The sequence below is a fragment of the Ammospiza caudacuta genome, chromosome 13 (assembly GCF_027887145.1).
Source record: "Ammospiza caudacuta isolate bAmmCau1 chromosome 13, bAmmCau1.pri, whole genome shotgun sequence".
Taxonomy (NCBI): Eukaryota; Metazoa; Chordata; class Aves; order Passeriformes; family Passerellidae; genus Ammospiza; species Ammospiza caudacuta.
In genome coordinates this window covers 15,591,640-15,613,877 of record NC_080605.1, presented here as the reverse complement: position 1 = coordinate 15,613,877, position 22,238 = coordinate 15,591,640, and the positions used below count along the sequence as shown (strand labels likewise).

Sequence of the window (22,238 nt, the reverse complement as noted above, 5' to 3'; positions counted from 1 at the left end):
AAAAACCTTGATCTCTGAATTAGACTTTTTTTTTTTTTTCTTTTTTAAGGAGGAGTTGCACTGTCTTGCTTACTTTAAATTCTTGGATAACTACTTGGACAGCAAAGTTCTGTTCTTGATCTCAGCTTTGAAATCTTGGTAGGATTCTGTGCATGCCAAGCTTGTGTGAACTGTGCCGCCTTCTCTTCTATTAAAAATTTCTCCCAAGGATGGCTAAATTAAAACACCTCTTAAAAATAAATAGCACAAGCATATTGGAAATTTCTTCTCAGAACACCCACTTGCTAAAGTCTATTTTCAACAGGTGTAAAATAGCCAAGGAGTGACAGAGTGCAGCTTTCTTCTGGCTTTGGCAAATACTCTGCAATACTTCTACAACTATGTAGTATTAATGCTCTGGCAGACTAAAATACTTAATTTTTTTTACTATTTTCTTCTGGGTTTTTTGGTTTGGGTTGGGGTTTTTTTAGTTACTGTCTGTATCAATGTTTCTTCTTTTGTGCTTTTGCAAACAGTTCCTTTTAAGTAAGACAACTCACAGTGACATATGTGATACTTGAAACAATAATTGTTTCGGCTGTTGGCATTTAACAGAAATTAAATCTTTAAATTATTTTTGTTTTGCACGTAAGGAGACACAATAGGATTTCTACTAGACTTGCAAGAAAAGCAAATGATCTTCTATTTAAATGGAAACCAGCTTCCTGCTGAGAAGCAAGTATTTTCATCTGCTGTGTAAGTATCTGCTCATTTGGAAGGACATGACCTCTGTGGATAATTGTGTTAATTATATGAAGAGTTTTTAATTTGAGATGTAAATTCATATTTATTTACCTGAAGCCATCATTAAGCAAGTTTCCCTGTTGAAAGTTGCTTAGAAATCAGTAAGAGGGATATAATTTTACAGGTGGATTTCAGGGTCCAAAATAAATAATTTGGACTTTCCAAAGGTATGTTCAGCTCAGTGGTTTATGCTGTCTAATTAGCATAGCATTGAAAGAGAATGAGGCTGCAGCAAAGATGAACAATTTTCTGGTGCCTGAGGAACTTGTCTTCTGAAAAACAAAGCCTTTCTGGTAAATGTTGGAGAGGGCTTGTTAACTGACTGCCATTCACTGGGGCCAGCTCCTGGAGCAGCACATTGAATATTCATCAGAGGATGTCTCTTGGTAGCATTGCAGGCAGGTGTTGGGGTTATTTTGCCAACTGTTGTTGAAATTAACATATGGTGAACTCCTCTAACTCTCCTAGGGAAGTTCAGCCTTTTACTTCAGAAAAGATAAGCTGGTGTAATACTTTAGAAAGCAGCTTCACATGCAGCTTAATTAAACATTAGAGTACTTTATCAGTTATTCCTACCAGGCTAATAATTTCATCCATGTTTTCTCCTCAGAATAAAGTTCAAGATGCAGGCAAAGAGTAGTTCACTTTAAAGAGTTGCTGAGTATCTTCTTTATTGAGCTTTTAGTGCTCTGTGCTTTGAGTATGGAATTGATAAACTTGAGTACTTGTTAGAACTTGGGGTATTACTGAACTCATGCCCTTTGAGTAAATTTGAGAGGTGGTAGTTGTGATTTTAAATGTGACTAATCCTAGTTGCACAGGAGGCAGCCTTTATTTGACTCACTGAGAAATTCAGATAAATCCCAATAGTAAATTCAGGAGTTGAGAACTAAACAAGGTAAGTATGTGCAGCTGCAGCTTGATGCTCTCCCAGTTAGCTGCAAAACACTGGTATTAAACTTGTCTCTGTCTCAGGGTATATTTTCAAATGGTAATAGTAACATGTATGAAAGCTCTGCTATTATTTAAGTCATTCTAAAATGCCTGTTCATGATGTTGCAGATCAGGATTTTTTGCTGCAGCAAGTTTCATGTCCTATCAACAATGTGAGTTCAACTTTGGGGCAAAACCCTTCAAGTACCCACCACCAATGAAGTTTAGTACCTTCAATGATCATGCCTTTCTCACAGCAGAAGAGAAAATCATTTTACCCAGGTAATCCTCCTACTTTGTGTGTTTGCATGCAGAGAAATAAAATGTTTCATGTCTGAGTTGCAAAGTCCTGCCTTGTACTCAGCAAAATTTATTTCTTATGGGGTCGTACTTCCATAGGTACCTCTTCTAAAAGGATGAGACAATAGGCTCCAGTGCAATTTCATCAGTAGGGCAGGAGATATGCAACCAAAATTTATTAAATTAAAATATATTTTGTAATATTAAGCTAATTAAAATGAATTAGTGCCACACAGTAAGCTGTTTTAGTAGAAGTACCTTCTGCCATCTAAGGATTATTAGGCTGATTGAGGAGGTATGCTGTTAATTAAAAAAAGATGTCCTATTTAAAATTGACCTAATTAGTGGTGTTAGCAGCATGGAGGTGCTGAATGATTGTAAGTCTTGAAATTGTCCTTTTCTGATCCTGATGAAAATTTCCCCATTTTTGAATGACAGTGCTGACAAAGGTTATTCAAATTTAGAAGTGTTTTCCCACCTAAATAAAATTCAACCCAGATAAAAACAGGTCTAGATACATTATTCTTTAGCTTTTACCAAACTTCTGGCAGGAGTGAAAACTAATAGCTCATGTGAATCAAGTTATTAGTAATAAAATAACTTACTGGAACATAAGCAGTAACACTGTACATTGTAATCTATGTGGTATACCCTGGATTTCAGTATGTGACTGAAGTAATCTTAAATTGCAACTAATTAAGTGAGGGTGATGTTGTTGGAGGGGATACCTCTGGCTGTAATAACATTCAGAGACTGGTTTTGAATTATCTAGTTTTGATCAAGTGTATTTGAGGTACTTAAATATATTTAAAAAGAAAAGAAGAAAAGCCCCCCTACTTCTGCGTTGGAGTCACACATTCGCAAACTTTGAGGCTTGGAATATTGTATTGATGCAGAGAAAATCAAATGCAACTCGTAAAATCATTTTGTGCTTACCTATAGCCAGAGTAAATTATTTCTGCTTGTGACTGCAGGTGCTTTAAGTGAGAGTCTGATGTAGTCTTTGAGATGATCTATTAGGTACAAATTTGTGCTCTTCTGTCTTGGTAGTGTCCCACACTGAATGAGAGGTTTGTAGCTTCTGGCTGATGCTCAGGTGGGATTGATGTTCAGGCAATAGCTGTGAGAGCTGTTAATGATTGTGCCAAAAGATGAGAGACAAACTGGGGGTAACTGGTTTCCTGTTGATGCCTGACTGGTGAAACTTGGCCTCCTGTGCTACAGACCCTGTATTATGCAATAGCACTGAAAGGCTCCATTCAGGGCTGGACACTTGTTCTTTGTAAACAAAGATCATCCCTGCCTTACAGCCTGAACTGCTTGGAAATGATAAGCCAATTTTAAATTAAAACATAGCTTTGATTATCTTAAAAGTGATAGGAGATAAGGCAAAGGCGGGGCGGACCCTAATTATCCATCACAGGATTTAACATAAACTCATGCAGAGTTGTGCTGAATTTAGTGCATCTGGTGTTGGGGAAAAAACACATCACCCTGCCATTAAGTAGTTGTGATGGGTGTTGTGTGTGTGTTCCAGCTGGGAAATGTCTTATTTCATCAGATGAGGGATTTTTACCTATTTTCTCTCCCTTGTGGCTGTTGCCATACTGGGATGTTGATTTAATTTTCTGGTTTTATTTTTTTAAACTCTGTTATAGCATTATAGGGTTTCTGTATGTTGTTGATACATGGGTTTGTGAGGTTTATTTGTTTGGGTTTTTTCCTTAACTCCTGAAAGTTGCCAGGTACAAAAGAATTTCTGTAAGTGGTTCAGCTGTGGGAACTAGGAGAATTGTTATTTAATCCCCTCTTTGTCCCTTTCTGACAGACCAGCATAGGGAATCAGATTGTTTTGCAGGTCTGTGAGTGTGTTAAGCCTTTTTTTGTGGGCAGTTGTGATTGATGTTTATCAGCAGTGTGATGCAGCACTGCTACAAGTGTTAAGTTGGCCTTGATGCAATTCTCAGAATAGTTTTGAATCAATTGCTTTGAGCCAAATTAATGTTTGGGGGGGTGTGTCTCTGTCTCCCCTCAGACACAGGCGCCTGGCTTTGCTGAAGCAAGTGAGTATCAGAGAGAACTGCTGCACACTTTGCTGTGATGAGATAGCAGACACAGAACTCAGGCCATGTGGACACAGGTAAAAGCTTAAACCCAAATCCAAAGAAATATGAAATGTGTGTGTGATGCTCAGCTTGGATGAGGCCATATGCAGTCCCCGCTCATCTTGATTGACTCCCCAGGATAAAGGAAATAACCTTCCTTCCTTTTAAGGGTGTTATGTGTAGAGGTTAAACACAGTATTCCCACTATGCCATTCATCCTACACCTGAGCAGATGGAACCCCTGGTTGTGTATTTGGGGAAGTACAGAGGCTACATCTGTGTGCTGCCCTGGGCTACTGAGTCTTATTTCCCTGATGTCAAAGGCTTTACTGATAAGTAAATACTTGATACTGGTGCTGTGAAATCCAGATCATGTGAGGAGAGCAGAAAATTCATAATACATTGCACACTCATTAAATGTTCAAGAAATGGATTGTCTCAAGTCACAAATTCCTCTAAAAGCTAAAAATGAGCCAGCAGTATGAGTTATACCATAATAGCGCTTTCCTACCTTTAAGCAGCCTGCTGGGAAATGAATCCAGTTAAGTCCAATTCCTTAGAGTTCTGGAGCACTCATGGAAGGAGTCTTGCCATGTGTCTAGATGCTAGAAAGTTAAGACACGTGCCTGGATTGGAGAATTTGCTGCAGGGCACTGGAGCTGCTCTCCAGACCAGAGTGAGTGCAAGGATTAATGAGCTCAGGGAAATGGAATCCTGAGCAGCTGCAGGAGCAGCTGCAGGTCTGGGAGATGCTGAGCAGCAGGAGCTCCTCTCAAAGCCTGTAAATGGATCCACCACACCTGACTTGCAATGCCACCACACTGAGGGGCTTGACTGTGCCTCTGGCAGGCTGACTAAACTGCTTAGTGTTATTTTGTTGTTGTTGGTTAGTTTTTCATACTGTAAAAGCAGGCTTTAACTGGTTTTTCTTCTCCTTCAGTGACCTGTGCATGGAGTGTGCCTTGCAGTTGGAGACCTGCCCTTTGTGTCGACAGGAAATACAAACCCGAGTCAGACAGATCTCTCACATTTCATGACACACGTGGAGAAACACCACAGACTTGTTTTTAAAGAACTCCAACCAATACTGAAAGGGGAAAGCATCTCTAACCAATCCTTATGCACATAGAACCATAGCCACGGCCAGATTTCATGCTAACCTGTAATCTGTTTATGTTAAAACTGAAATCTTTAATAAGCTCTTCCCAGCTGCCAGCACTGGGAGCTGGATTCAGCAGTCAGGAGCTCTGGCTATTGGTTCCTCTGAGCAAGAGCAGAGGGAGTTGTCTCTTCTTCCCCTTTTCCTTCTCGCCTGTCGCAAGTGCTGAAAAAATTTGCACTGGAAGTACACATACAATGCATTTTAGAAAAGAGGAGAAAATAAGTATTTCCTAAAACAGGGCCGTGCTGTCTTGTGCTCGAAAGTCTCTATTTTTGGCAGAAGTGAGTGCTAAAAAGAGAATGCCAATGTTTTCCTGTTTAATGTAGCCTCCTGCTGGTCAGAGACTCTGTATTTTCAGATATTAAACTGCTCAAAGACTGAATCTGTACACAGACTGATTGAAAAGACAGTGTGGAGACTGTAGAGAAACTCACAGGTTTTAATAACTTGGTGATTCCAAAGAATGTTATGATTTGTTTTTAAATGTTAAAAGATCAGTGGTATTTTCAAGTACATAATGTTTCTGATACTTTTAACTTCGGTACCCACATTTTTTTGTGAGGTTATAATTTTCAGGAGGTATTCTTAACTAATTATAATGCTGGACTGGAATTAATTTGATATTCTGGTATTTTTTAAGGTATCATCGAACATCTTTTTTAATCAGTATTGTTTTTGAAAGTTAGCTCAATTTTTCCAAAGTGAATATATCTTAAAATATTAGAGGAGAGTTCTTGACCCATTTATTTAAAACAAGGTTATTTGGATAGCAATTTCAGTCTTATTCTTAACTCCTTAAAAATGCACCTTGCTTGCCACTTGTCAGTCCTGCTCTGAGCAGGTTTGGGGCCACACTTCCTATTTTTGGTAGGGATCATACAGTGGGAATCTCTGCTCCACTTTAATTACACATTTGTGACGTTTGTATGTTAAGGATGCACTTCAGTAGGCAGCTCTTGACTTTTACTAGGTTTCTACAAGGAATCAGGGTTCACAGCTGGTGTCAGTGAAGTAGCACAAAAATAGGTGGGGTTCTGCTTATTTTGCACCAACTGAGGATATGACTCGGTCTCTTCAAAGTCTTGCACCAGTTGATTTTTTAAAAGTATCTGTATAGTAGAACTTTGCTAATTCACACACAATTTACACCAAAACCATCCCACTTCTTGGCAGTGATTCAGCAGCAGAGGCTGTTGTAGTGAATTCTCATGGTGTGATGTAGCTAATTTTTAAAATCATTTATTATCTTTATTGTTCTATGAAGTACTAACAAAGCAGAGCCTGCTGAGCACTCTGGCTTCCTACAGACCTCAGCAGGAGCTGAGAGCTCTGCACACAGGTCCCAGAACCGAGCTCTCCAGCAACTCCTTTCACCTTCTGCCTTTGCTGACTCAAGGGTGCTGAACTTCATCCAGAGATGTGTGAATTAGGAAAGTTCTGTCCATCGTTTTCATGCTGACTTTTGTCCAAATGTAGACTGAATCCAGCAGCAGAGTGCTGGTTAGTGTTTTTGCTAAAATGTGGATTCTCTTCCACCTTGGATGCCTGGTCTGATTTAAGTCAGGCTGGCAAATCTGTGCCACAGGGATCTCATTTCCTTGCTGAGTGTACTTTACTATGTTTTGCTTTATCCATGTTTTGTCGGGGCCGAGTCCCTTCCAGCTCAGTGAGCAAACATGAGCTCCATCACTGCCACAAGGGTGTTAAAAATTCAGAATCACTTTGACATGAAGTTCTAAGCGCTTCCAAATGCAATGATGACTTTTTATCCCTAAGGTACAAAGTTACAAATATTTTAGGGAAGAGGTGGGACAGAACCATTTTGAACTCTGCCTTAATAGAGTCTAGTAATTTCAGGGCTTTGGTTTCCCTGGCCAGGATTAACTGAGGTAAAATTTTCAGAAGTGCCTAGGACTCCTAATTTGTATCAACTGCTGTATGAGATTAAGGTCTTCAGGCCCAAGTCCACAATGGCTTCTGGGCATCTGCTGTCCCTTGGAACGCAGGTGACCTTAGAGCCTCGCTGCCTTTGTGGACATGGGACTAAGTGCCTGTATTACGGAAAAGATGTGAATGCTTTGGAAAATTTTGCCCCAGACCGTCTTCCATGCAGCTGGTGCTGGGCAGAGGGAGCCAGCGGTGGCGGAGGAGGGAGCTGTGTTGCAGAGAACTGTCCTGTTCATTTCACAAAGGGAAAGGCTGTACCCTGGGCCCGGCTGTGCCGCCATGCAGGCCGGGGCCATGGCTGTCAGGCCGGGTGCGGGGTCAGCCCCGCTCCCTGCACCCCCGGAGCTTTGGGGACAGGGACGGGAGCTGCCTACTCCACAGGCCCCCACAGGGGGAAACGAATTGTAGCAAAGTTGTCCATTCAACAATAAAAACATCCTGAAGGCTGTTTGTTGTTCTTTAATTCCTTTTCGACTGAGGTGCATCTATGCCCTCGGGTGGGACATTGGTGACGGGGGGGGGGGGGTCATCGTACTGTTCGCTGAGCTGCAGCAGCTGCGGCTGTCCCCAACCCTCTGAGGGGAAGCCCACTCTACCGCTGCCATTAACAAGCAAATACTTGTAATACAGCAAATAACGCTGCCTCCTGTCTCCCCCTCAGGGCCCGGCCCGGCGCAGGACGCGCTCCCCAACCCGCCATGACGGCGGCACCGCCTTCCCGCGCAGCCCCCGTCGCGCTCTGATTGGGCGAGCGGGCCGGGGGCGGGCCCCGAGGGCCGGAGCCGCCCTGTGATTGGCTGCGGGCGGGGCGGAAGAGCGCGTTCCCCAGGAGACGGCCCGAGGGGAGGGGGCTGCGCGCTGGCCTGAGGGCGGTGGGTGCGGGCGGGGGCGCGGGGCACGGGGCCGGCGCCCCGGGAACGGCGGGATGGCACCGCCTTGTGCAGACAGGGACGGTGATGGCCCGCTGCCCCGGGTCCCTTTGAGGGGCGGGAGGGAGTGTGGCGGGCTGGCTGCCTGGGGAGGGACACGGCTGGAGGGCTGTACCCGCCCTCGCCGGGACTGAGGATGGGGAGGCGAGGGACGCGCTCGGCTCCCGCCGGGCTCGCGGGGATGGCCCAGGGCTGCTCTGAGGGCCGGCGGTGCGGGAAGCCTGGCGGGAGCAGCGGGGTCCCATCGCCAGCGGCCCCGGGGACCCGTGTGCCCTGACCCCGGTGTGCCCTGTGCCCGCGGTGCCCTGACCCCGGTGTGCCCCGTTCCCGGTGTGCCCTGACCCCGGTGTGCCCCGTTCCCGGTGTGCCCTGTCCCCAGCGCCCACTCACAGCCACGGGCCGAGTGTCCAGCCAGGACACAGCCCCCGGGATCTCTGTCCAAAGCTGCTCTGGGACACACTAGAGCATGGTGGCACTCTTATCTTATCTGGCTTTATTTCTATAACGGTCAGTCAGAGATGTTTCGGGAGAAAAGATGGAGAGGTGACCCAAAACCCTTTTATAGGGTCTGGTTATATTTTGAGCCTGTTCTCTGAATAGGCAGAGAAAGTTTCTAGATTATTTAGGTTATTACAAAAAAAAGCAATCATTTTGGAAGAATGTGATGTTGGAATTCCTGTGTTTAAGAATTAAAATTCATCTCCCAATTTGCTCTTCAGGAAATATATGGCAGTTCAGCAATTGATGTGTATTAACACTAAGTCATGTTATTCCTTAGCACTTGGGTCAAAAAGAAGAAATAACCACTAACAGCTGAAACATACATCTCCACTCTGGCTAGGCAGGAGCAATGGAGACTTCTGATGGAGAAAGTTTGGGTGTAGCCACGTGAGTATGCTGCATTCTCATGTGTTAGATTTCAATAAGCTAATTGCTGATTAAGATATCTTGATAGGAATATAATTGCAGGAATGAATTTACACCACGCTGTTTAGCAGAGTCTGCCTCTCAGGAGAAGAAAGGTGCAGAATGCAAAGCTGCAAGAGGGAATAACATCAGTACAGAGTTTAGGTGAAATCAAACTAAATATCACTGCGGTCAGTGTAGCTGTGCTGAGGGATCAGAGCAAGCCTTGTAAAGGCTGGAAATTGCTTATTCTGGTGTTCATTTTAAATCCAGAATTTCTTTTCAGAGTGTTTGTTGTCTTATGTCACTGATCCTGAGAGAGAGGAGACTCTTCCTCTGCTTGAGTGTTCTCCTCCTAAAACTGAGCCCATCCACAGGTGACCTCAGCCAAATTTCACCCTGGCAGGTGCTAAGCTGCTGCTTCACCCCACAAGTGTCTGCTGTACTCTTCTCCCAGAAGTTGTGGCAGAAGGGGCTGTGTGACTGTGTCATGCATGGATTTAACTCTTTCAGCCCCAGACTCTGTGGCAGAAGGGGCTGTGTGTCTGTGCCTCTGTCATGCATGGATTTAACTCTTTCAGCCCCAGACTCTGACCGGTGCCAGGGCTGCCTCAGCAGCACAGTGTGCTGGCCCAGTCTGGGTACTGTGACAGGGAATAAAACCCCAGAGTTGGTGAGCTCGTGTCTCTGTAGGTGTGTGGATGCCCGTGTGTTGTATGAAGAGATGGAATTAGGTTCTTTGATTCTGTTACTTGCACAGACTTCAACCAGGGTTTAAATTAACACTTTCTCTGTTGCTGTTAGGATAAGCTGTAGAAGTCGCAGTAGCATTTATTTGGAGGGGTATAAGAGTGTAAATTATCGCTGGCAGAGCCCTGAGCCCGGCTGAGCTGCCGCCCTGTGCCGCCCTCTCGCGGGCTGTGCTCGGCCCCGGCTCCGCTCCCCTCCCCGGAGCAGCAATGCTGCTGCCCGGATGTCCTCGCTGAGCAGAAGCCGGTGTAAATTAAAGATCCCTTAATTTTTCCTGATCAGAGCGAGCCTGATTATAGTTAAGCTGTCGGCTCAACTGCTGTTGGATTAATTTCACTGGAGTATTCTCTAATGGCAGAGTAACTTTAATGAGCTTTTCAAAACTCAGTTGGAAGGGCTATCCTACTCTGTTTACTGATGAGAAAGAGACATTCAATTGAATTTAAATGCTGCTTTCACTGATCTAAGAGATTTTTTTTCTTAAAGACAAATATCCCTGTTTCTTTGAGACTTCTTTTCCTCACATGTGAGAAAAGTTTGTCTTTCATCCCTTGGAGGGAATAGGAAGAGTTCATCTCCCACTAAAGAGCTGTGAATGCCAAAGACATCCTGTGGATTATTTACTGTGTCTGAACAAGTTGCACAATCATAGATCCAGACTCCTGATGCTGGCACCAAAGATTTCTTCCCTGGATTAATTCAGATCCATAATGGTGTTTAATATTTGCTCATGGTGGAATAACTTTAGGAGATTATCCCATTTATTCGGATCATATAAGGATGTTTCTTGCATAAGAAAAATATTGAAGTTTCTTCAGTTATGTACTAGTTGTGTATACGTTCTTGTTCCACAAGACCAAATATTTCGAAATATTCTCTAGCGTGTCTACAGTTCTGTGATCACCATGTGCAGGAATGAGAAGTGAAACTGGTAGCAGCTGGGATTTGTGGGTTGGAAAAGGTTTAATTTGCTGTTCTAATTACACTCTTTACATTCTTTTGCACCAGAACTAGAATTACCTTGACAGTAATGCCAGTAAAACAACATTTATTCTTTCTTGCAATTAGGCACCTTACGGGGAGGAAATAGAGTAGAGGCCTGATGAGAATCTCCATGGAGCAATCTTCTCATCAGTGCCAGGGATTGCTTTGTAGGTTGAAACTGGGAAGTTTTTCAGTTATCTTGCAATTACTGGGTTTGTTTGTTTATTTGTACTTAGGCTTTTGTTAACACTTTTTAATTTTAACTTTAATTTTCTGCTGGGGTTAAAATATATATATTTTCTTTTGCTTTCAGCTCCACCACTTCTGATGAGTTTGATGCAGTTGTTGGCTATCTGGAGGACATCATAATGGGTAAGGTTTGCAAGTAGGTACAGACAACAGCAGAGCTGTTAAACATGTTGCCAGCTGCTCTTCTGTAAATTAGCCAACACACAGAGCCCCTGCCTGCTTCATGGAGGCTTTCTTTCCTTTCCTACCTGGTAGTGTCATAAAAATATACACAAAATTCTTCTGTGTGCTTGTGACTCTCGAAAATTATTCTCCACATCACTGCAGCACATTGCTTCTTAGAGAAACAGTAAAGATGCTTGTGCATCTCAGAGAAATCAAAACTTTCTGGGATTTTTATGGAAGAGAGTGAGAGGCAGCCTTCCCTTCCCCAGCTCTGCCCAGGCTTCTCCTGACATCTCTGCCAGGATGTTCTGAGAAGCTGCCATGGTTTGTCTGGGCAGTTTTCTGCAGTGCCCTGCTGCTGCTGCAGGGAGCCTTTTGCACTCTGATATAAAGTTGGTTCTGTTGAGGGTTGGTTCTATTCCAGGACTGAAAGCTGCAAGAATGGGGAGCCCTATTTCTGTGTATCCAGCCCTAAAGCACAAAGATGGTCACAGAATCACAGAATGGTTTGGGTTGGAAGGACCTTAAAGATCACTCACCCTCCCTGCCATGGGCAGGGACACCTTCCACTGGAGCAGGCTGCTCACAGTCCCATCCAGCCTGGCCTTAGGCAGTAAAAGATGCTCAGTTCTCAGGGATGTGGCTTTAATGAGAACTCAGTGTGTGCAGAGAAGGGTTTTACAAGGTGCCAAGGCAGAATTCATGCTGATCAGCCATCAGCTGCTTTATAGGAGCAGCACATGATTTCTTTGGTCACATCCTTCCCAGAGAGATGCAGATTCTGGAGCCTCAGTTGCCTGGTGATGCAGTTAAATCTGGAGAAATGCTAACTAAATTAATTTGGAACATTTCAGAGTTTGGAAAGCTGTGCCTGGTGTCCTTTACCAGTGTTCATAAGTAAACTTTTTATTTATACCTGTTTTGTGGAATTCCATGGTAACCTACTGTGTTTATTTTTACTCTTCTTTTCTTCCACAACTGGAAAAAATTATTTGGCAATTGAAAATTTAATCTGGGAATTTCACTAATATTTTTAAATTCAAAGACAAAAACATAGAGTTCTTGTAGAAAAGAGGTATTCACTTATTAAAAAATACAGATGTTTTGCTGACTTTAGAGCCAGAGCAAAAAGAGGTTGAGAATAACTAACTATTAATAAATGTAGAGCAGCAGGACTGTTTTGGTAATATTTCACCATCAGCCTCTGTTCTCTCACAGATGGGTCAGAAGTGGTGCTTTGGCAGCAGCTGTGGGGCTGATGTGATGAACTCTGCACGTGTGCAGGGCTCTGTGCTTGCAGCAGGGAAGCAGAGGACCAGTGAATGTGGGGTTTGTGTTACAGAAAGAATGACTAAACTCCTCACTCTGTGCTGCTTTTCTGTCATGGCCCAGATGATGATTTCCAGTTAATACAGAGGAATTTTTTGGAGAAGCACTACCAGGAGTTTGATGACTCAGAAGAAAACAAGCTCATCTATACCGACATTTTTAATGAATATGTAAGATACCTTTTCCTATTTTCCTTTTTTTTTTTTTTTTTTAATATAGTTCTCCCTTTATAAAATACTGGGCTTAAATGGAGCAGATCCCAACAAGTTCCTGTTTGCTTCAGAAGCACAGCCATGATCTGTGAGCAAAAAGGTTTTTTCTGAAGCTTTAGGGTCCTTTCTCATTGTTTTACACAAAATTTTCTAGAATTACAAGAGTTTGGTTTCTGTTCAGCTTTTGCATTGGGTCATTTTAGCTTAACCAGCTTCCTGAAGAGTTGTTTTTGAAAGATCACTGGTTTTCCCCTTGAATAAGAAAATCAAGTGTAATTGGGAAAATTTTGTGAATTTTTGTGAGTTTTCTCTTTTTGTTTTTTTTTTTTTTTTTTTTGGAAGTAGTGTAGCTCCCTTGCATAGAAATTTAGCCAATTGCTGTAGTAAATGTGTTTAGCATGTGTGCAAGCAAAGTTTCTTATTTTCCAGTTGTTTTATTTCTTGTATTGGATAATTCAGTCACATTCTTCATACAAAGCATAATCAAGAAACTAGACCAGTCTGCTCTTCAGTACCATTAAATGAGCTGGAAAAATATTTGTTTCTAGATACAAATATTTGTTACTAGATACAGATAGTCAGTGTTTGTTCTCCCCAAGATCCCCAGCAAAAGATGTGCAGCTCTGTGCCTCAGGGCTGGTGTGAGAGCAGAACCAGCAGCACCCCCTGAGGAATCTGCAGTAAGGATCATGCAGAGTGTCAGGAAGGTGTCAGTGCAAGGATGCTGTTTGAAATCTGCCTCTGAAATTGTTGTGATCTTACTGGGGTGGTTTGTCTGGGTTTTTTTCAGATCTCCTTAGTAGAGAAATACATTGAAGAGAAGTTGCTCGATCGGATTCGTGGGTTTGATATGGTTGCTTTCACAGTGTCATTGCAGTAAGTCTCTGCTTTGCTTTGGTTGAGGAGTGGCTTGTGTGCCTCTCAGTTCTTTTTATCTAGATTAAAGCCTAGGTTTTTGGCTCTTCTCACTCTAGATAATGGTTCCACTTTAAGTTAAAATAGAAGTGTTCATGCTGGCTGTGACTGACCACTTTTCTTGCCTTCAGCATGTCCTGCAACTGTAAATTTCTGAGTTATCCTGCTGAAATATATTGGGTTTGAAGGGGTAGGAAGAAAAGTCAGACTGAGAGCACTGGAGGATTTTTGTATTTCTTGTCACTTTGAAGCCAGACCCTTAAAAGATTGTGTCTTAACTCTTCCAGGCACCTCAGTAGCCTTGTGGTGTTTCAGTCACGTGGTTGAATTCCTTTATTGCAGTTTTCATATGGAGCATCCAGAGAGGAGTTTGGTTTGTGTTCAGCTTTTGCATTGGGTCATTTTAGCTTAACCAGCTTCCTGAAGAGCTTGTTTTTGAAAGATCACTGGTTTTCCCCTTGAATAAGAAAATCAAGTGTAATTGGGAGCTGAGTATCTTAAAATATTTGAATCTGGTTAATTTTTAATGTTTCTTAAATAAACAGGTCAGGTTTTCAAGGACTGATATGATACTCATAGGTCTTGGATTTAGATAAATTTAACAATGGAGTTGGATTGGAAATACTGCCTGGTGATATTTGACTGCAGTTTTGCTATATGATAACCTGCAATAATATTCTTGTTTAAATACTGATGTCATTCTACTTGTCCTTTTTGACCTTGTACCATTTTAAAAATAACAAATTTTCCTCACACAATTTTCTCATTCCCAACTTCTTTTTCTCTGTAGACAACACAAAGATGAAATGCCAGGTGATATATTTGATCTGCTTCTCACATTTACAGACTTTCTGGCTTTCAAAGAAATGTTCTTGGAATACAGAGCTGTGAGTATTTCACATTGTTTATTTTCATTGGCACAGTAGCTGTTGGTTTTGTGTAGCTCCACCCGAGAGTGCCAAAGGAAAAGTTTCTGCAGTAGGTCACAGTATTTAATCAAAGGCTGTAACAGAGTCAAAAGAAAAAATAATTCAATGAGCAGCTTTTTAAACTCAAACTGCACATTTAATGATTATAGAAAACATTAATAAAGCTGGCATGTGGAGCAGCTCTTCCTGCTTTTGTGAACTTCCTGCATTTGTGAATATTGTTTTCCAAATGAACAGAAGGGAACACTTTTTCACTGTGACAGTCTCTGAGTTTGTGGAGTCTCCATCCTTGGAGATATTCTAGAGTTGTCTGGACACAGTCCTGAGTGACCATGCTTGAGTGTGGGGTTTGGCCCAGATCACCTCCAGAGATCCCTCTCCACCTTGGCCATTGTGACTCTATAGTATCTTCTTTTATTTTTCATTCCTAGTCTATTCAAAATTCGCTTTTTAAGCCTCTTTCATTTGTTTTCTCCTCCTCTCTGTGCCAGCTGGAGAAATAAACAAAAGTGCTGAGATTTTTGGATGAGGTTTTTCCTAGCAAAATAAAAATCAGTGGTCTCCAGTGTTGGACAAGGAGCAGAAGAGTCACAGTTGTGGTTGTGCCTCTGCCTCTTCCACATCCCTGTGAATTTTGTGGAGATGGGGACAGGCTGAAGAGAGTCAATCTGTGTATCAGCATCAGGAGGAATTTCAGCTGGGATTTGCAGACTGGGGTCTCTGAGAGGCAAATGACAGGAGCCAGATTTCAGTAATCCCTGAGCCCCACAGCATTCCCAGCCAGGGCTGAGCAAAGCTCTGCTCTGACATGGGCAGGGTGACAGGAATCCCTCACCCCAGGGATTGCTGACAATCTTCTTGGGTTCACATTCAATCCCAGATGCTTCATTAACATGTAATTTTATATTGGTTTGATGCAGCAGAAAATGTATTGCCAGCTTCATTTTTTGAAATGCTTATTCCAAACCATCATGGAATCACAGATTTCTCTTTTTTTCCCCATCTTTCTAGGAAAAAGAAGGTCGAAGTCTGGATTTAAGCAGTGCGTTAGTGGTGACTTCATTAAACCATTAAACAAATCATTCTGAAGGGAGTTCTGTTGTATTTTAAGCGAGGTCTATTCAAATTTCAGAGGGGAAAGGCAGCGATTCCCAGGAGGGGCCGGGGCAGAGGGGCGGGGACTCGGCTGGGAGGGAGGAGGGTGTTCGGTGGGGCCGGGCCGGGACTGTGGGTCCCTTTCCAGGGGGTGAAATCAAAGCTTGCTGGAATTTTTATACCCTTGCCCAAATGGATGGAAGAGACTGTGAGAGGCAGCCTTCCTTTCCCCAGCTCTACCCACACTTCTCCAGGATCTTCTTAGAAGCTGCCATGGTTTGTCTGGGCAGTTTTCTGCAGTGCCCAGCTGCTGCTGCAGGGAGCCTTTTGCACTCTGATATAAAGTGCCTGAGCTGCAGTTCGAGCTCCTTGTTCTTTGTCCTGTCTCTGCTGAACACAGAGAACAGTTTATTCCTTCTGTTCCTGCAGCACCATTGCTTAACTGGAAATCACCCAGTTCCAACCCCCCTTCCACTGGAGCAGGTTGCTCACAATCCCATCCAGCCTGGCCTTAGGCAGTAAAAGATGCTCAGTTCTCAGGGATGTGGCTTTAATTGACAAGTCAGTGTGTGCAGAGAAGGTTTTTACAAGGTACCAAGGCAGAATTCAGCTCCTTTATAGGAACAGCACATCATTTCTTTGGTCACATCCTTCCCAGAGAGATGCAGATTCTGGAGCCTCAGTTGCCTCGTGATGCAGTTGAATCTGGAGAAATGCTAACTAAATTAATTTGGAATGTGTCAGAGTTTGGAAGGCTGAGACCCGTGTCCTTTATCAGTGTTTGTAAGTAAATTTTCTGTCTGGATTTTGGAATTCAATAGTGACCTCCCATGTTAATTTCTATTAATTTTATTGATTTTATTTTCTTACTGTTCTGTTTTATATATATATGTCTATACATTCATAACTGGAAATTTGACCCTTGATTTACTTACTGACAGCCAAATAAAGGCAGATGTGTCATGGGTCAATGCCATGTGTCCAGTTCCTTTTCAGTTCTCACCTTCCATCAATGCAGTTCCCTTTCCTGATCCTCTGCAGACAACCTGGTAAAATTTTTCCCTTGCAGGGCATGCAGTAAGATTTGCAGTGTAGCTCACCATGCACCAGCTTTGCAACTCACTGAATCTCCTTTTAGTACCTTGTACAAGGAGGGTGTGAAAGGAAAAGCTGCTCTGCCTGGCTGGGCATCACTTCTCGTTCTGACAAACAGCCAAAAGGTGAATTTGTGGTCTGCAGCACGGGGGAGCAGTGTGGTTCTTCCCTCTCCTGAGGCACTGATCCTGCCTGTGTTCCCAGAGCTTCTGCAGACTTGATTGTAATTTCTGAGAATGACCTGCAGCTAATGGGCAAAATTGACTTGCTGGCTAATTAGGTGAACTCAGGAGAGTGTGGTGCTGAGCCAGGAAGAGGGAGTGATCAAAGCCTTGGCATCTGGTTGGTGTTCTTGTGGTCTTGGCTGCACACTCTGAGCGTGTGTGTGCATAAAGCAATGAGAGGTGAACGCTGTGGCATGGGCTAAAGCCCACATGGAGGGGAAGGAACAGCCACCTCTGCAATGCACTCTCTGCTGTCCCCACCACACTGTGCTGCCCTCTCACAAGTTTTCTCATGACAGACTCCAGTGCTGGATTCAGGAATGTTTTTATTTAAAGCATAAAATCTCTATTCAAATTGTTAGAAATCAATAGAAGAGCAGTTATGACTGCTTCCCTTGCTTCACTTCTCATCTTTCAGCTCTGCCACTGTTTCTGCACCCTGTTAATTGCATTACTTACACTGCAGCTGTGAATGAGCAAAGAGGGGAGCCTGGGCTTGGGTTAGTCAGTTTTAGTATTGCACTGTGCCAGACTGGCTGAGCCCCCTGAGTGGAGCTGCTCTGGTGAGGATCCAGGTGAGCCCCGGGGATGAGCAGGAGCTGCAGCCCCAGCGAGTCCGTGTTGTGCTGTGGGCACATCAGCTGGGAGCATCCTCAGAAACCACAGGGCAGCATCCTCGTGAGCCAGTGCTGAGCGCTGCTGCCAGCCCAGGCTGCTCCCAGAACGGGCCCTGGTGGCACACGAGGCTCCGAGCCTGGCACAGGGTGGCCCCGGGCTGGCCCCAGGGTGGCCGGGCTCTGCTGCCCACTCCTCCTCACGCGTGGTCGCTCACTTGGCTGGTGGCCGCGTTGCTGCCCAGCCCCTTCCAGGCGCGGAAGCTGAAGAAGGTGCTCACCCCGTAGGTGATCATGGTGACACAGGCGAAGAACTGGAAGAGGAGCACACATCCATCCCACGGGTGAGCACAGGGGCTGCCCCAGCCCTCGGCCCTGCCCTCCCTCCCTCCCTCCCGCCGGTACTCACGGAGGCGGCGGCTCGCCGGTTGTAGTCCCACTGCCGCCAGGACGTGGGCTGCACGGCGGCCGCGCACGTCACGAAGGCTGTGATGTACAGCACGGTGGCCACGGCGTTGCAGATCATCAGCTGGGAAACAAAGAGGAGCTCCTGAGGTCTGGGCTCAGGATCGGGCATGCTGGGGCGAGGCAGCAGCAAAAGGCTCGGATTCACAATCCTCCCCATTCCCCAGAACAAATTAAATGCTCCCCAGGTTGTGCTGGGAGGTTTTTGAATGAACCCACAACTGCAGCAGTTGGTGGCTTTAACTTTCTGGATTGACACAGGACTTTCTATTTTGAGCATTTTCTAAGCAATTCAAGGGCAGAATGAAACAACGTCACTGTGCAAAGTGCAGGGGACTCGGTTCCATCAGCCCAGAAGAGAATGAAGCCTTCCCAGACCACCTTTCCAAGATGTTTCCCTCTTGGGATCCCCCCTCCTCCCCTCCAGGTACGCACCACGAGGGGCCAGGGGACCATGTAGAACTTCTGATGAAGCTGCAGGAGGTAAATCACCAAGAAAAGGAGCGTTAGTATCCAGAAGAAGAGGGACACGAACATCACCCAGCCGTAGGCCGCGTGCAGGTGGTACGTTGTGGCAGCGATGAGAGACCACACCAGCAAACCAAGCACCTGTGGGGGAAAAAGGGGAACCTGTTCAGGGGCTGCTTCCTGCAGGGGGAGCACAGAACATCGCCCACAAGCCCAGGCACACCAGCACCAACAGCAGGTGGGTTCCCCTCACTTCAGGAAGGCAGGAGAAGGGCTCCTTGGAAAGCCGGCGTGCCCCTGTGTAAGCCCGCACCGCCCATTGTCATGGAAGGAACACAACAGCCTTTGTCCTGCCCGCGCCCAACGCCCTGGCTGCCCCGACAATGCCTCCTTGTCTGTCACATCCATTTCTAACACTCGTGATCACAAAATATGTGCTGGGGAGAAACACGCAGGGGGCTCCTGCAGGAGTGGGAGGTGGCACGCGTGAACTGCTGCCGGGGAAAAGCAGGGGGAGGTTTAACAGCGTGCCCTGAGCAAGGGGCTGCAGAGGTGGGAGCAGCTGCAGAGCTGGAAGGTCTCGGCTGCTGGCCTTGCTTTCATCTCTCTTTCCTGGCACTCTACCAGGCACCCCCAGCAGCATCCTGCCCAGCCCCTACCCTGAGCGTTTGTCTCTATGCCACCAGCAGCTCAGCCATGCCCAGGGGCTGGAATCTGGAGCCAGGCGCCAGGAGCCAGGTCTGTGCCAGTTGTTTCACAGTGGCTGCTCAGGGCACATCCCACAACGCTGCCCCGAGGAGAGGGGGCGAGCAAAGAGGCTCCCAGGCCCAGGGGCAGCACCGTGGGCAGGTCACGAATGGCCCTGTCCGCAGCTGAACTCCCACCCCTGTGCGTTCACGCGGCACCGCGGTCCCGGGGACAGCACCAGCGGGAGATTATTGTGGCCGGCTCCGATGCTGATGCTGCTGCTCGATATGATGACAAGGACCCTTGGGCTCCTCTGAGAGGCTGGGAGGACAACCTGGAGAGCTGAGAGTGTTCCAGGGAGCGTGAGAGCCTCAGGGGCACCCCCAGCACAGCTCCCCTGGAGTCACCGGGCTCCACACGCCCCGACCCATCGACGGTGCCCTGCGGAGATGCCCGCACGGATCAGCCCGTGCCTGGCACTGGGAACCACCCGGCACTGAGCGGAGTCACAACCGGCAAGGGGTATGAGGACAAGAATCCGACTTTTCCTCTGGTTTACAGAGTGAAGGAGGAGAGAGGAGGCTGCACTGTCTTAGGTTTGGGGATTACTCAGGGTTAGACAGCGGAGATGGGGTCGGAGTGGCAGCCGAAGAGAGCCCGGGCTGTTTCCAGCTGCAGAAAAGCCCATGAGTGGGTGATGCCCTCCCTCCTTCCCCGCGCCCCCTCCCCGGTACTCACGGCCTGGGCGCACATCAGCCCCCCGAGCGGCGAGAGCAGGAAGGAGCCGTCCAGGGCCGGGGGGGAGCCCGGGGAGGCGCTCCGGGCTCTGGCGGCGCCGGGCAGCCCCGCCATGCCGCGCACCGGCCCCGGGACGGCCCCGGCACGGCCCCTCCGCGGGCGGGGCGCGGGTGGCTCCGGGGCGGCCGGGCTGACCCCGCCGCTGCCGCTGCCCCCGCCCCGCCGCCCCCGGAGCCTCCGCCCGGCGCCGCGCTGCGCTCCCGGTGTGCGGCCGTGTCCCCGTACCGGGGCACCGCCGACAAAGGGCGGCCCCACCGCGACAGTCCCCGCTCCCCGCATCCCGGCGATGCTCTGCTGGAGCAGCCCGGGACACCGCAACCTTCCGTGCAGCCGTGTCCTGCTCGGTGCTCACCGGGGACATTCGGTGGCATCCGGCGCATCCCGGTGCCTGGCGTTGCTCCTCGGCGGGGGCCGGGCGACACGCGTCTCCTTGTTAAATCCTGGAATAATTTGGGTTGGAAGTGATTTAAGGCATCTCGTTCCGACCTCCTGCCATGCAAGGACACATTCCACTAGAGCAGGTTGCTCCAAGCCCTTGGACTGGCTCCAACGTGGCCTTGAAAACTTCCAGCTTCTCAGGTCAATCTGCGTAGAGCCTCATCAGCCTCCACTCCGGGAGATTCCTGTCAGCCCGTATCCCGGGCTGGTCCGGGTCACTCTGGGTGGCAGCAGGACCCTCTGGACGATCAGCCACTGCTCCCAGTTTGGTGTCATGTGCCCAGGGCGCTCCGGGCCCCATCACGCAGGTCGTTAATGCAGCCTGTGGCTCAGGGCTGGGCCCGAGACTGTCCTGGGGCTGTCCCGGGGGTGCCCAGGGTGTCCCGGGGCTGTCCCGGACTGTCCCGGCAGCGACCGGACACAGCGGCTCGGTTGGGATCTGCGATGGGACGCGGCAACAAGAATGGCTGTCTCAGCAGGTCAGGATGGCCGAGCGGTCTAAGGCGCTGCGTTCAGGTCGCAGTCTCCCCTGGAGGCGTGGGTTCGAATCCCACTTCTGACAGCTACTTTTGCGCCGCCTGCGGGCGCTTTTAGCTGCGGAAGATGGGCGGGAGCGGGAAAGAAAAAACAAACCGACCAAAAGCGCGCAATTAAAAACAATTAACTAAATAACTACAGGCCAGTGTAACGCAAAAACATTCGAGCTGTCAGAAGTGGGATTCGAACCCACGCCTCCAGGGGAGACTGCGACCTGAACGCAGCGCCTTAGACCGCTCGGCCATCCTGACACCGCTGAGCGACTCCTGTGGCCCGTGCTACACTTGAGGGCGTTGTGCGAAAACGTTCCGTGAGCTCTCTTAGACCATCGGTTGTGACACCACCCTGGGGAGCTTTCTCCAAACCCGGCCACCGTCTGCGTGAAGCACCTTTTCCTAACATCCAGCCTAAACCTCCCCACGCACAGCTTCAGCCGTTCCCTCAGGTTCTATCACTGGTCACAGACAGCAGCATTGCCCCTCTGGTGCCTCTTCTGAGGAAACTGAAGCCCACAATGAGCTCTATCCTCAGTATCCTTTGTTCCAGGCTGAACAAGCCACTCCTCACATGGCTTCCCCTCCAGACCCTTCACCATCCTCACGGCCTCCTTTGGATGCTCTATTACAGCCTTAGATACTTCTTGTACTATGGTGCCCAAATCTGCTCCCAGAACTCGAGATGAGGCCGCACCAGCACAGAACAGAGTGGGACCATCACCTTCCCATCCTACAACTGCATTTAACAATCCCAGTTTAACACAAAAATGGGATGGTTGAGGCACAGGTGAAAGTTTTTGCTGCATACATTTGCTTGAGACTAATAGCTCTAAGCTAATCTGAAACCAGGAACTCTGGCAAGTGGAATTAGAAGTCCTAAGAGTACAAGCAAGCTCTTCCCTGCACTAGGCTGGTTCATGGGAGGCCATGCCTTCTCCTTCCTCCACCAGGCATTAGACAGGAGAGTCATGCTGGGGAGAGCCCTGGGGGAAACCTGGTTCCCTGCTCAAATCCCTCCAGGTTGCACAGAGAGCATCCTGTGACTGACGGTTCCAACCTCTGTGCAGGTAGGTGTGTGGTACACTGAACTGAGCTCAAACTCCTCCTCCTCACCCCACATGAATGTAAAGATATTCCTGCTGTTCCAGCTGTGGAGCTGGCAGTGAAAAAAAAAGATGTTACAAAAGAAAAGACAAAGCTACAGCCACTACCTTTCAGAAATA

General features: G+C 46.9%; 3 protein-coding genes and 2 non-coding genes across 5 annotated transcripts in view; 3 read left to right on the top strand and 2 right to left on the bottom strand.

Moving 5' to 3' along the window:
- RSPRY1 (ring finger and SPRY domain containing 1) overlaps positions 1-7,669 on the top strand; it is a 36,595-nt gene extending 28,926 nt beyond the window's left edge. The window contains exons 13-16 of the mRNA XM_058813454.1: positions 633-735; positions 1,846-1,998; positions 4,052-4,156; positions 5,062-7,669. Of these exons, the coding sequence (XP_058669437.1) occupies positions 633-735; positions 1,846-1,998; positions 4,052-4,156; positions 5,062-5,158 (458 nt within the window). The 3' untranslated portion in view covers positions 5,159-7,669. The remainder of the gene's footprint in view (positions 1-632; positions 736-1,845; positions 1,999-4,051; positions 4,157-5,061) is intronic.
- A 384-nt stretch (positions 7,670-8,053) lies between these two features.
- Positions 8,054-15,687, top strand: ARL2BP (ADP ribosylation factor like GTPase 2 binding protein). Its single transcript, XM_058813694.1, has 7 exons — positions 8,054-8,102; positions 8,938-9,047; positions 11,113-11,171; positions 12,606-12,712; positions 13,545-13,630; positions 14,460-14,556; positions 15,610-15,687. The coding sequence occupies exons 2-7, from the start codon at positions 9,010-9,012 to the stop codon at positions 15,670-15,672; spliced, it is 450 nt and encodes a 149-aa protein (XP_058669677.1). The 5' UTR covers positions 8,054-8,102; positions 8,938-9,009; the 3' UTR covers positions 15,673-15,687.
- Positions 15,688-17,424: 1,737 nt separating this feature from the next.
- On the bottom strand, positions 17,425-20,105 carry PLLP (plasmolipin). The gene is made up of 4 exons (XM_058813693.1): positions 19,985-20,105; positions 18,527-18,700; positions 18,036-18,155; positions 17,425-17,940 (listed from the first exon to the last, which is right to left on the bottom strand). The coding sequence occupies exons 1-4, from the start codon at positions 20,096-20,098 to the stop codon at positions 17,827-17,829; spliced, it is 522 nt and encodes a 173-aa protein (XP_058669676.1). The 5' UTR covers positions 20,099-20,105; the 3' UTR covers positions 17,425-17,826.
- An 856-nt stretch (positions 20,106-20,961) lies between these two features.
- Positions 20,962-21,044, top strand: TRNAL-CAG (transfer RNA leucine (anticodon CAG)). The gene has a single exon. It is a non-coding gene; the product is annotated as a tRNA-Leu (tRNA).
- Positions 21,045-21,187: 143 nt separating this feature from the next.
- On the bottom strand, positions 21,188-21,270 carry TRNAL-CAG (transfer RNA leucine (anticodon CAG)). Its single transcript has one exon. It is a non-coding gene; the product is annotated as a tRNA-Leu (tRNA).
- Between the last annotated feature and the right edge of the window lie 968 nt (positions 21,271-22,238).